The sequence below is a fragment of the Sturnus vulgaris genome, chromosome 15 (genome assembly GCF_052056855.1).
Source record: "Sturnus vulgaris isolate bStuVul1 chromosome 15, bStuVul1.hap1, whole genome shotgun sequence".
NCBI classification, from domain to species: Eukaryota; Metazoa; Chordata; class Aves; order Passeriformes; family Sturnidae; genus Sturnus; species Sturnus vulgaris.
Genome location: NC_142257.1, coordinates 13436789 through 13448908, shown reverse-complemented (window position 1 = coordinate 13448908; position 12120 = coordinate 13436789). Strand labels below are relative to the sequence as shown.

Genomic DNA, 12120 nt, shown 5'->3' with positions numbered 1-12120 from the left:
AAGACATTTTAGGCTTCTGCTAAGAATTCCATAAACTGTGTGAGAACCATCTATCTCAAAAATCTTCATGTCTTTGATTTTTCACTCGAAACATGCTGGGGTGAAAAAGGTTTCAACAAAATGTATTTCTGCTTAATTTAGAATTCTCTCTTAAAACTGACTTAGCCACAGTGTGCTTGTATGCTATTGTCTAGTACAGGCTAAAATTTTGAATATTAATAGGACATTTCAGTGCTGAGACTTCTAACATACATGAACATCACCATTACTGTGGTGAGGTTTCCAGCTTTTCCTGCCTTTTTCTAATTACCTGCCTCTTAGCTCTGTACAGCATTCACAGCTGAGAAGTCCCAATTGCACACCACAGATCCTAGCTGCTGTTAGAGCTAATAGCAGTAATACCTACCTGATACCTGACATTTTTTTCTCAGCAGGATATAAGATCATTGGAGAATCCTGGGGGAGCAGAGTAGATCCTTGCATGATTTTTTTCAAATCCAGTGAACTGCAAACAATTCTTCCTCTTAAACGTCATTTGTTTAAAGAGGGAAACATGAGCATCAATAAGCAGCTCAGCATTATCATTACCATTTCACATTATTGCAAAAGTAATTTATCCATATTCACTGAGAAAAAGACTTGGTGATTTGATTCTTTGGGCAGTTAAATCATAGCTAAGCCTTTGGGTTATATCACCTAAAATATGGTATTGTGACCACGGTGAATATTTTTTTTCTCTTAACTGCAGAAGTGGGGTGAAACTTATGTTCAGATGAACAGCTTCCTAAATCTCAGACAGCCTGAGTTTCCAGTTATTGTCCCTAACAGGTTGTGGTCTCGTCTGCTTTTTTAACCTGCAGAAGTCTGAGTTTCTTGGACAGAAAACTGTTGGTATGCATCCAATGTTAATGGTTTCTTGGCCTTTCTGAAACACTTTGGTTTCACTGTGGAAATCATCAAATACAATTAATACATTTAAATAAGAATTATTCAGAGAATGGTGTTTCCTGCGAGAACCATTTGTCCCCCGTTGGGAGCAAAGAGTGCCCAAGGACAACTTGGTGTCCTTTTCACCTTTATTGTTCAGTGATGCCACAATGTTCCTTCAGAGGAAACCACAGAGACAGCCCCACACCAAGGCTAAGGATTTTCCCCAGAAATCTGTGGCAGGCATAATCCTACTCTGTGTCAGGTCACTCCTGCAGGGAGACTGTTTGGGTCAGGGGCTGCCAGGCAGGGCAGTGGGCAGGGGAACATTGTCCAGGTGCCTTGGGCATGTAGGCACTGGCTCCTGATGAAACCCAGGAGTCATGGATCAGTAGCTGTGACATCATCTCCTCCTCCCTTCATACAGATGCACGTTTGCTGCTTGCCAGCCTCCTTCAGCCTGTGTTAAGCTGCTTCAACTCTGACTTTACACCTTCTTTACTTTCAATTATTCCCTCTGGTGCAGTACAGGCTAAACTTCTTTGTGTTGTTTTTCTTTGTGTGCCAGTGATGAGAGCAGGGTGTCCATTCTAACTATGCAAAGTACATTCTGTAATGGCTCAAGTATCAACGCTGAGATCTCAGGCAAGTTCTTCTCTGTTCCTATGTAGAAACTAATAGTAGTAGAAACAAGTTATATTTTCCATCTGAGATTTTAGTGTGATTCATTGCAATTCTGTTCTGTGCTGCTTTCTGTTCAAGATCCTTCACTGCATTGACCTTGATGTAAACTTGTTTTCCTTTATTCTTGCATGCCATCCAGCTACAATTATGGTGTGAAAAAAAATCAATGATTATTTGCTTTTGCACTGACTGTGCTTTCAATTTTTTGATGCTCTCAGTGTTTTATCTTTTAAATATACATTCCCAGCTATTAAATGCTAGACATAATAAAACAAAATAATAGCTAATAATCTGTGTAGCTTGCTTGCAATACAGAGGTATAATAGCTTGTCTGGCATTTTTTAGAGCCAATATTTACCTTTATCACTGGTAAGTGCCTCCTGAGACTCATTATTCATGTAATTTCCATCAAGAAGCAGTAGTAAAACAGCCTGTTGTCTTACAACTCTTGTTGTTAAGTACGTTATGTTTAGTAATAAATACATCGGCTTTTGTTACTTCAGAGAATTATTACTATTTCTTGTCTCCAGACATTTATAAATAAATGAATCATGTTTATTTATAAACTTCTTTCCATTTATTTCTTGCAGTAGTCAGAAAAAACTGCTTTTCTTTAGGTACTTGATTTTATCTCTTGAAGCTTACTTGCTCCTTTTGAACCTAAAGCTGTAACAAAATTAATATTCTTGCTCTTTATATCTTTTACTTTTCAATTAACCAAGAATGGTATTTGGGAAAAATAAAAGTTGTATTGAAAGATATATTCTGTCAGTTAGAATAATGTGGTAAGAATATGTCACAGAGTTGACTTTCTTGTTATTCTTACTGCCACTCTGAAGGTCTGATATAGGAACATAACAAGTAACTTGTGTCTTAAATTTTCTGATCAATGGTTCCATGCAGATCTATGAAAACCCTCAATATAAGTTTCAAGCTCTTTTATATAATTAAGAAAATGTTCTGCAGCAATGTGAATATAACCTAGAATTCTTTTTCTCTTTCAAAGTCTTGAAACCCATGTTTCCATGGCTTGCCACCTAAGTATTTATGGCATTGTTCATGTAGCTGCAAGAGGAAGACTTTTAGCTGCATGCTCTGGTAGAATTCAGACTTAGAAAATTTTGTTAGCAGAACTCGCTGCACAATCTAATTATGTTTTTCGTGTTATAATTTCTTTTAGCATCACCAGTATGCTTTTAAAAGTCATTCTGTATGTGGATAGAAATAATGAGGCTTTCAAAAGTATCAGGCACCTGTTTAATTCTGCACATATCCATCTGAAAGCATTATTTGTTGTTTTATAAACTCATTTGCTAGAACAGACCAGTGCTGTCAGGGTATTGAATGATGGATAGTTAGTTATCAACTAAAGCTATGATAAGGACTTTTTGCTTTACCAGTTCTTTGTATTGTCCATAATGATCTTTCTCTTCTGTCTCAGTAGTCTTAAAATTATTCTTCTCTATACTGTTTGGGAGTTGCAAGCCAAAAATCTTGCAGTTAAAGTCTGTTAAAAAACTGTTAAATGGATGCAGAATTTTTGGCCCTGCAAACTTTGTTGGAAAAGAAAGCCTGGGTTAGGATCAGAGATGAACATAAGCATTGATATTCAGGAAGCCACTGACCAGAACACAGCTCCAATACATTTTTAGAAAGCTGCTAGCGAAGTCATGGCTGGCATCCTCTGGAACTGGAAACCTTTTCTGCAAATCTGGCTATCTTTTGAGGGATGAGATGACATGAATGTAAAATAAGTATTGCAGGCATGAACATTCTGGCTTTGCAGCCATTAAACATTGTATCAGTACATTCATTACTTTCATAGTTCACACTGTCCTTTAACTGTTGAAACGGGATACATTGCTCCAGTTACTTCATTGAATTTTCTTTGCCTTACACAGAGAAGATGAGAAGTTGGTCAGGAACAAGCTGGTAAAGGTCCTAATGGCCCAAAGCCCCATTTTGCTTGGTCTAATTTAGCAGAGTTCCTACAAGTCAGGGCTGGTGAGGCAAGGTAGGAAGTTGTGCATGAATGGAAACCAAACCCTATCAAGCCTACGTTTTTACATTAATCTGTGTATTATTTTGTCGTGTTGTTGGGGGTTGAATTCTTCCCTTTTCTTTCTGTGGAATTTTTCCCACTGTTATGCAAAGTATTTGTGGCTACACCCTAGCTAGTAACAGTTTCTCTTGAAGTGGGTGGGGAGAGGGGAAACACCAGAAAAGGAGAGGTGGGACAGGGGGGCCTGGGCTCTCTCTCGCTCACTGGAGTCGGGGGAAGATGGCCAGGGCTCCTACCTAGCATCCTCCCCACCATCCCAACGCCAGGAGCCACGTTCCCTGCTGTCAGACATCGCTCTGCTGCCTTCCCACTTCATCCTACTACCTCCAGACACTCTGCCGAGCACCACGACCGACACCGTGAGGGGGGAGTCCCTCCTCCATCCCCTCTCACCCCTGGGCCGCTGCCGCCATCACCCAGCCCCTTCAGCTACACGGGCCCTGCCCTGCCCACAGCACCGGTAACTGAGCGCACGGAGAGAGGGCCTTGGCCAAAAGGGACTGGAACTGAGTTAGACTGTTCTGTTTTGTTGTCAGTTTTTATAGCTGTTGTTGTTTCTGCTGTTTGCTTTGTTAGATATATTAGTAAAGAACTGTTACTCCTATCCCCGTATCTTCTGCCTGAAAGCCTCTGATTTCAAATTATAATAATTGGAAGGGAAGGGGTTGCACTTTCCATCTCAGGGAAAGGGTTCTTGCCTTTCCTTAGCAAATACCTGTCTTTCAAACCAAGACACATGTCCATGAGGTGTAGCTGAGCATTATTTTTAGCTACAAAAATGCTTTACATGATCATATTAAAACTAATGTTTGTTGTAAGACTTCTATTTCCTGTCAATTACATGACTACCTTGGAGAATGGTGTCCCTTACCTTTTCATGCCTGCCGCAGCTCCTCACGCAGGAGAAAGATGACACCAGAAGTTGATTTTTGTGTGATTTTGTACAAAAACAAAATCAAAGCAAAACCCTGTCTGAAATGCATCCTGAATTATTAAAATTAAAAATTCCATAGAGAAAAAGAGATGAGCTTTTATTTTATTAGGTTTAAATGAAAAATATTAGTTTTCTTTCTTAAATTTATGTGCCTACAGCAGGTCCTAATAATGAGCAGTGGGTTTTACTATCACCTCTATTGTCTTTTTTTCTGATTCAAAAGGTGTATTCATTTGAAGGATTCTTGGCTGAAGTCCATTTTACTGCTTTTATAAAGTATTTCATAAAAAGATAATTTAATTTAGGAAAAAGATATTTCTTTAGTAGTTTCACTATGTTTTCTATTTTGTTTTAGGTAACCATAAAAGATTTTATTTTCTTTAATCTTTTTCTGGAATTTTTTTGTATCCTTGCAGTAAATTTGTTCCCTTAATAAATATCACTACAATGGAGAGTCATCCTAGAAGCTTACAAACCACATCTTTGAAGTGTGGTTCTGCTGCTATGGGCAATAATGGAATAGGATCTCCAAGTATGTGAGGTGTTTAAATAACTTTCATTAATTCTATGGCAGCTGAATTATTTTTTCCTATGAAGCACTGCAGGGATCTGGTGCTAATCAGATGATACATGTAAAATCAAACAAAAAGTGTAGCAAAGGTAGTGTGCTGGGCAGCCAACAGAAAATTGCTGCTAAACAAATCTAGCATCTTGGGGTTGGTTTAGATCCTTAGGCATGTACCACTTGAGGCTGATTAAATACTGCATACATAAGGACACTTGAAAAGAAATTCATTGTATCTGTTTGCATTCAAATGTCCTTGGCTGAAGAAAGAGTTCATTGAACACATCTTTGCTCCCTCGACAGCACATTCAGAAAAGCTGTGCCCTTTGTTGGTTGATCTGCAGGTTTTTGAGGGGAATCATCTCCAGTCTTCACATGAGATGCTTGTAATAGCTGTGCTGCAAACTCAAAATCTGCTCAGAGCATCTTCAAATGCCTTACAGCAGTTTAAACAAATAAACTTATCAGCATCTGTGAAGTCATCCTGCCAGTTTGGATGGGCCTATGGCCAGAGAGAATGAGCCTATAGAAACTTGTCGTTTCAAGGCTTTTACCTTTCTTGTTGTATTTGACATAGTTTGTAATCAGATGGAACATGACAGCAACAGCTTGACAAGCTGACACTTCACTTGCAAAATTCATCTGCTAGGACTGTAAACACATTTTTATTTAAGATATGTCATGTTTATGCATAGCACAATGATTTTTTCTTCAGTGGATCTGCTATAGAAAGTCTGAGGAGATCTAGCATTTTTATATTTTAAAGTATGAGTGATATTTATATTTTGAAAGTATGACTTTGCCCAGTCAATTTATTTGGACAGTCATTCAGATACAAAGCACAAGTTGAAAGAAGTTATTACTTGCTCCTTGAAGCATGTGTGTCCCATTTTCCAGACATTAGGGTGGTTCATAAGCTGTTATTATTTATCATATAGATGAAAAATATGAGATAGAAAGAAAATCAGGTTTTTCAGGTCTTAGAGTCCAAGAGAAATAATTTCATTAGAAAAGTCATTGGTAGTGTAAAAAGGATTCTTGATCACTAAGAAAGTCCTGCAGTAGCTTCTAGGGATGATTCCAGGAAAACTGAAGGAGCTTAGGTTGATGTAATATCAGAACAGAGTACTCCCATGTCAGGGTGTCACACTGGATTGTCTGGTGACTGTGAATCTGTCCCCTGATGAGGCTGTTCTTCCACACTGTGAAACTGAATAGTATTTTTTTTCCCTCAAATCTTGTTGCCTCTAGACATTTTGACTTATTTTTACTTGAGTAAAATTCTGCCAAAAAATGTCGGAGTAATGACAAAGATGTGAGAATCCCCATGTATGCTCTGCATCTGGCATGTGAACATAGGAAGTGGGTGTTCAAACAGTTTCTTTACCATCCTCTTCCAGAAAGCCCATGTGGGTTTTCATAGGGATTCATCTCTGTGGAGTTAGTTGTAGGAGGCAAGGAACAGGGATTCAGACTGCATTATCTTCATTCAAAATAGGGGAAAGCATAATATATTAAGATAATCTGAGTCCTTCCAGTCTTTCATTCCATTTTGAAGAATCTTTCTGTAGGACTCATGTTTGAGAACACTATGAATATTGTTATATACAAACATATACTTATATCAGCCTTTTGGATCCTCTAAATCTATGTATCTGTGCATATCTCTCCCTACAGAAGACCACCAAGCCTCGCTTTCCTGGATAACTTCCAAGAAAGTTTGAAGACTGAATGCACTGGAATGACTTTTCTTCTCTCCTTTTCTCTATTTGGGAAAGAAAGAGGAGTTGAACACTAAAATTTTTGAGGTATATATATCTTGTTTGAAAGCTATCCTCACAACTATTTTAATAAGTGAAATATTATTTTATACAGCCTGAGGTTCTTTTCTACCAGTCTTTTTTAGATCTCTGTGTTTATTTAACCAGTTAAATCTCTAGCTTAAATAGTAATATTTTTACTCTCAGTCTCTGGTTTGTCTGCCATTTTGCCTGGGAGAAAATGTATTTTATTTTGTTCCTACCTTGTATGAGCCAGTTGTGGTACAAAATTTTAACAATTGTTCATCTGATGCAATTAATTGCCTTACTGGATATACATGGTACAGAGTGAACTATCTTCTGAATGTCAAATCAGATTTGGGAAACATTCCTGTTTTATTTGTCCCTGGAAAGCACTGGACAGAAAATCACCTCTATTAAAACTGTATTCATTACCAAATCCAAGAAAACTTAAGTTTTTGAATGCATAGTAGCTAATCAAGAAATGTGTCATAAAAGGCAGTAACTAAAAAAAAACCAAAGTAAAACATTCACTTGCATTATTGAACATTTTTAGCTTTATTATTATAATAGAATTACAATCTGGCATAAAATAAAGAGCTTTTGCTAAACTCTGTAAAGCAATACATGCTTCTGCCATAAACAACCTCTATTAGATTTAGGTTTTATTGCCACATCACTGCACTGAGGTGCAATAAACATTCAATGTCATATTTTAAAATTCTCAGGAGTAAACTGTCCTCTATAAGAGTGTACCATTATTTTCAAGGAAGACTTACTATTATTACATGGTTTAGCAAAGCATTGTAAAAAAGCTACATAGAGAATACCTTGTCTTTGATAAAGTGTGCAGTCAAGTTTATACAGTATAATACTATTGGCATAGACTAACTAAGAGGTGATATAACGCAATCATTGCATAGCAAAAAGCAGACTAATTAAGTAATATTCACATCTAATGTGCAAAATGCAGACCAAAAGGTAGCTATGAATTGCTAGAAAGATAAAATTCCCTAAATGAACACACTAGTTTAACGCCAAAAATAACAAGATAAACAAGTACACAGAAGTTAAAGAGCCGTAGTTTATTTTTTTTCTATACATATATCTACACATTATACCAGAGATGGAACATCCCCTTTTAAATAAGATCCAATCAGATAACTTATTAAGTTCAGACAGGACTAAATGTTAGACAATGAAGCATTAAAAAAGAAAAAAAAATCTCTAGATCAGACATTAAATATTTCCTTTTGTAGATAGAGAATGTCAACTTTTTGATTTATTAAGAGTTTAGAAATCACTGCCTATTAAACTTGACTCTCAGTAGCTATTTCTCTAGAGGGTCATGTAGCACTGTTTTAAAATCCATTCAATAGCATAAATTATATTTTTTAATTGATTCCTGCAAATATCCACCATTCTTCCAATCTCTTTGAAAAAACTTTATCTGAAAGTTTATTTCTAAGAGTTAGCAGTAACTAGTATCTAGTAGATATCAGTAGACACTGACTGGAATTTTTTTAAAGGGAGCACAATACCTGCAAAATGGACATCTTGTATTTAAAGCCCTTACATATTGTTCCTACAAATATATTGCTACAGTAAAAATGAAATGTAGTAAGTTTGCTCAATAAAATCTGTTTTCCTGTACATTCTTTTATGTATGACTTCTTTGTATTTAATGCTACATATATTACATCGCTTATTGTAACAGTTATGTTTCAGCAAATATAGCAGTAATATACAGATGAACTTCTGTCTTAACAAATATTTCACCATCTTTACCTACTAAGTATAATCCCATACTTTAGTGTTTATGCATGACCTGAGCAGACCAGTCATTAATCTAATAGTATACATCGGATGACATTGTCAAATTGCAAGCTGCTATACACTTAACCACTTTACAAATGGAATAAATTCCAAGCACTTTCTGCTTTTTTTTTTTTGGTAAGCTTTCCAGTACCACTGATTTTTTTTTCCTTTAATTCAGGCTCTAAATATGTTTTACTGAGCAATTAACAACATATTAAGAGCTAAGAGGTGAATCCTACACAATGTTTTAAGAACATAAATTTAAAAAAGTAAAAAAATGTACAATCTCATGCTGCATATTTACAGATATTATTTAAATACTATATTTTATCTTTCTGCTATTCATAAATCTCAATCTAAAGCTTCTTTTAATGTATCATTTTATAAAAGAATACATTCAACATATCTAGAGCTTGCAAAAAATTAACTCCCTAAAATATAGTGATGAATAAAAGCTATCTTTAAAGCATCCAGGAATTGTTTGAATTACACAGGTGATAGTAGAAATTTGGGATCTGCACTTGGTTGTGCAACTGGTTTTAAATCTAGTCTAGTGACAACTCAATGCTTAGACCAAGCTTGCAGTAAGAGAGCAGATTAAAGCATTTGTTACCATTAGATTTTATGTGCTATACAGTGACAAACTGTACCTAGAGTAAGTAGATTTCCTTTCTCATTAAAGACTATTTAATATTATAAGTCGGGTAATTTGGAACATAGAAGAGAAAATGGATTAGGAAAATACCATATCTTATGGAATTCAGCGAATGGAAAGATTTGCATCCTTGAAAAGATTACAAACAGTGACTGAATAAATAATATAGTCTAGGATGTGCATCAGGAATGTCATAAAGAATATTTCCCCCCTCCCTACAATCTTCTGAATAAAAATATCTTTTTCATGTACATATACACTATCTTTTGGGGATATCCAGTACTAAGCTTGCTACAAATGGTTTCCTTTTTTTTTTCCTGCCCTCCCATCACTCTACAACTCTTCCATTTCCAAAATCACTTTTCCAAAGTATATAGTTTAAAATCTTCACTCTCTCACACATAGTTTTTTTAAATATACAGATATATTTTACCTTTTGCTAACTAAAGAAACCTTTATGTTCTTTAAGACAGAGGCAATGAAGCAAATGGGAATTACTGTATGTGAAAAAGGGAAGCAATTCCCAGAGCAAAAGACAAAACAGAACTATATGAATAAATGACATTATTGATGTGGAGTTTGAACTTTTAGCTGGGGCTCCCTGTTTAAATAGGTTGCCCAATAGACTAAGTTAAAGATTCCAAAAAGCAATGGGAAGGCTATTCTTGATAACCGATCAATTTTACTGACACTGTTAAAAGTTTTCTTGGGTTCTGCAGGTTTTGTTTCTGGCTTAACTTCTTTGGGCTCAATTGTTGCACTTTTAGCAATGGTTGCCAGCCCAGGGTCCCTTGCAATATTAGGGGTGTAGCTCGTAGCTGCAGCGGTGTATGTGTTGTTTTTCTTGATGAGAGGATCCTTCACTTTCTTTGGCTGAAGAAAGAAGAAATATTTCATTCTCAATACCTCCTCAACAGACGCAATTATGAAAAAGTACTGTGACATTTTGCAATTAATCAAATTCATATCACAAAGTGTAATAAGCTGTGAGAGATAAGTTAGTTCTGGATATATAACTCACGCAAAATATTTAGGTGACAATAAAGACAAAATGATCCATTTGTATTAGGTAAACCAAATTAGATGATAGATAAAAATAATGAGACCTGATAGCTAGGCTCACTGGCAAAATCACCTTTAATGACAGTCAGCAGTGACAAACCAGTCATAATTTGATGTTCTCACGAACAACTGTTTCCCTTGATCAGGATAAAAACTTAGAAAATGCTGAATTCTTAATGTAGCTTTTCAACATTAGGACAAATATTGTGATAGGAAGAGTTTAAACATAATTTAAACACAAAAATGCACACTACATTATCATGTAACCATGCACTAAAGGAGTGGTTTATTCAATAAGATGCAAAGCTGTCAGTATTCTACTCACCAATAGTTTACACAAAAGGCACATGCATTATGGATTAGGAACTTAATGTTCTTGTTTGAATCTTAAAATTAGATCATAATGGCTGAAATGGCATTCCATATGCAAAGACTTTAATGTCTGTATGACTTTTTCATCCACCTACTTATATAGCTAAAGCAAGAATATACATTGAGTATCTTTTAGGGGAGGAGGACTTATTGAGCTTATTTAAACTTATTTTATCCCTAAGTCCTTGTATTTTCTAGTATTCTATTTTTGGGATCTAGTTGTAGGAAAAAATTTAAATTTTGACACCTGGGCATACTAGTTAGAATTTAACTGTCCTAGTTTCTGGCAGACCAGATCCTTTCTTCAGCCTCTGCCCAAGGATAAACACAGAAAAGAGATATAGTGGGTCATTAAGAAGGTGTAAGCATTCCTCCAATTATGAGAAAAAAACCCAAGAACAAAACATACAATGAAAACAATTCCAACAGCATACAAAATCTTCGGGCAATATTTCCCACAAAAAGAAAAGGCAAATGTTATCTATTTTATCCTCTTGGAATGGGGAAAAGATATGGTTGATGAGAAAATATCAGTGAAATTTGATCTATTATGTCATTTCACAAGGCAGCAAATACAATTCTATGTTTTCAAGAAGCAGATGTACCAGGGAGGCAATATTTTTATGTGGTCACAGTACTTTTAATGACCCTAACCCTAACCCTAACCCTAACCCTAAGTTAACTAAGTTAAACCCTAACCCTGGTTTTCTTTAGTACGTTTAGGGAGGTACAGATCAGGATTGCACACTCCCAGCACAGCTTTCAATTCTTCCTTCTAAACAAATGTATTTTTCCTATAGCTAAGGAAGGAAAAAAACTGCTGTGATGATTTATTTGGTCATGATGATAGAGCAGCCCTTCTAAATTTCATGTTGGAGCACTGTACCTTGGGAACTGTTAAATACTGCAGCCACAAGATTTTTTTCCCCTACATTTACACCGATGCATCCATACTTTCTCTTGTTCAAACAGAAAAAATTAATTGCCTTCCCTTAAAATAATACACGCTCATCTTTTTTTCTGCTCAGTTGCAGAAGTCAAAATCTCAGTAGAATATTTCATTATTAATAGCATTAAGTATCATCCAGTATGCCAGAAGTAGTATTTAGGTATTAAATATCTAAGTAATCATGGCATAGAAATGCTATATGTGGACACAGGATGAAACAGTAGTAATAACTGTTCTACTTAATAAGAACTTTTAATGTGTTAAACCCCCTCCCATAGAGTGACCTGGCATGGCAGAGTATGATCTTTTGG

General features: G+C 35.9%; 1 protein-coding gene across 5 annotated transcripts in view; it reads right to left on the bottom strand.

Moving 5' to 3' along the window:
- Window positions 1-7487: 7487 nt before the first annotated feature.
- The window catches only part of GABRA1 (gamma-aminobutyric acid type A receptor subunit alpha1), a 40795-nt gene continuing 36162 nt past the window's right edge, over window positions 7488-12120 (bottom strand). For 4 of the 5 annotated variants that reach the window (XM_014877335.2, XM_088173820.1, XM_088173821.1 and 1 more), the window contains exon 10: window positions 7488-10299. In XM_014877335.2, the coding sequence (XP_014732821.1) occupies window positions 9991-10299 (309 nt within the window). In that variant the 3' untranslated portion in view covers window positions 7488-9990. The remainder of the gene's footprint in view (window positions 10300-12120) is intronic. The other variant, XM_088173823.1, reaches the window with a different exon arrangement.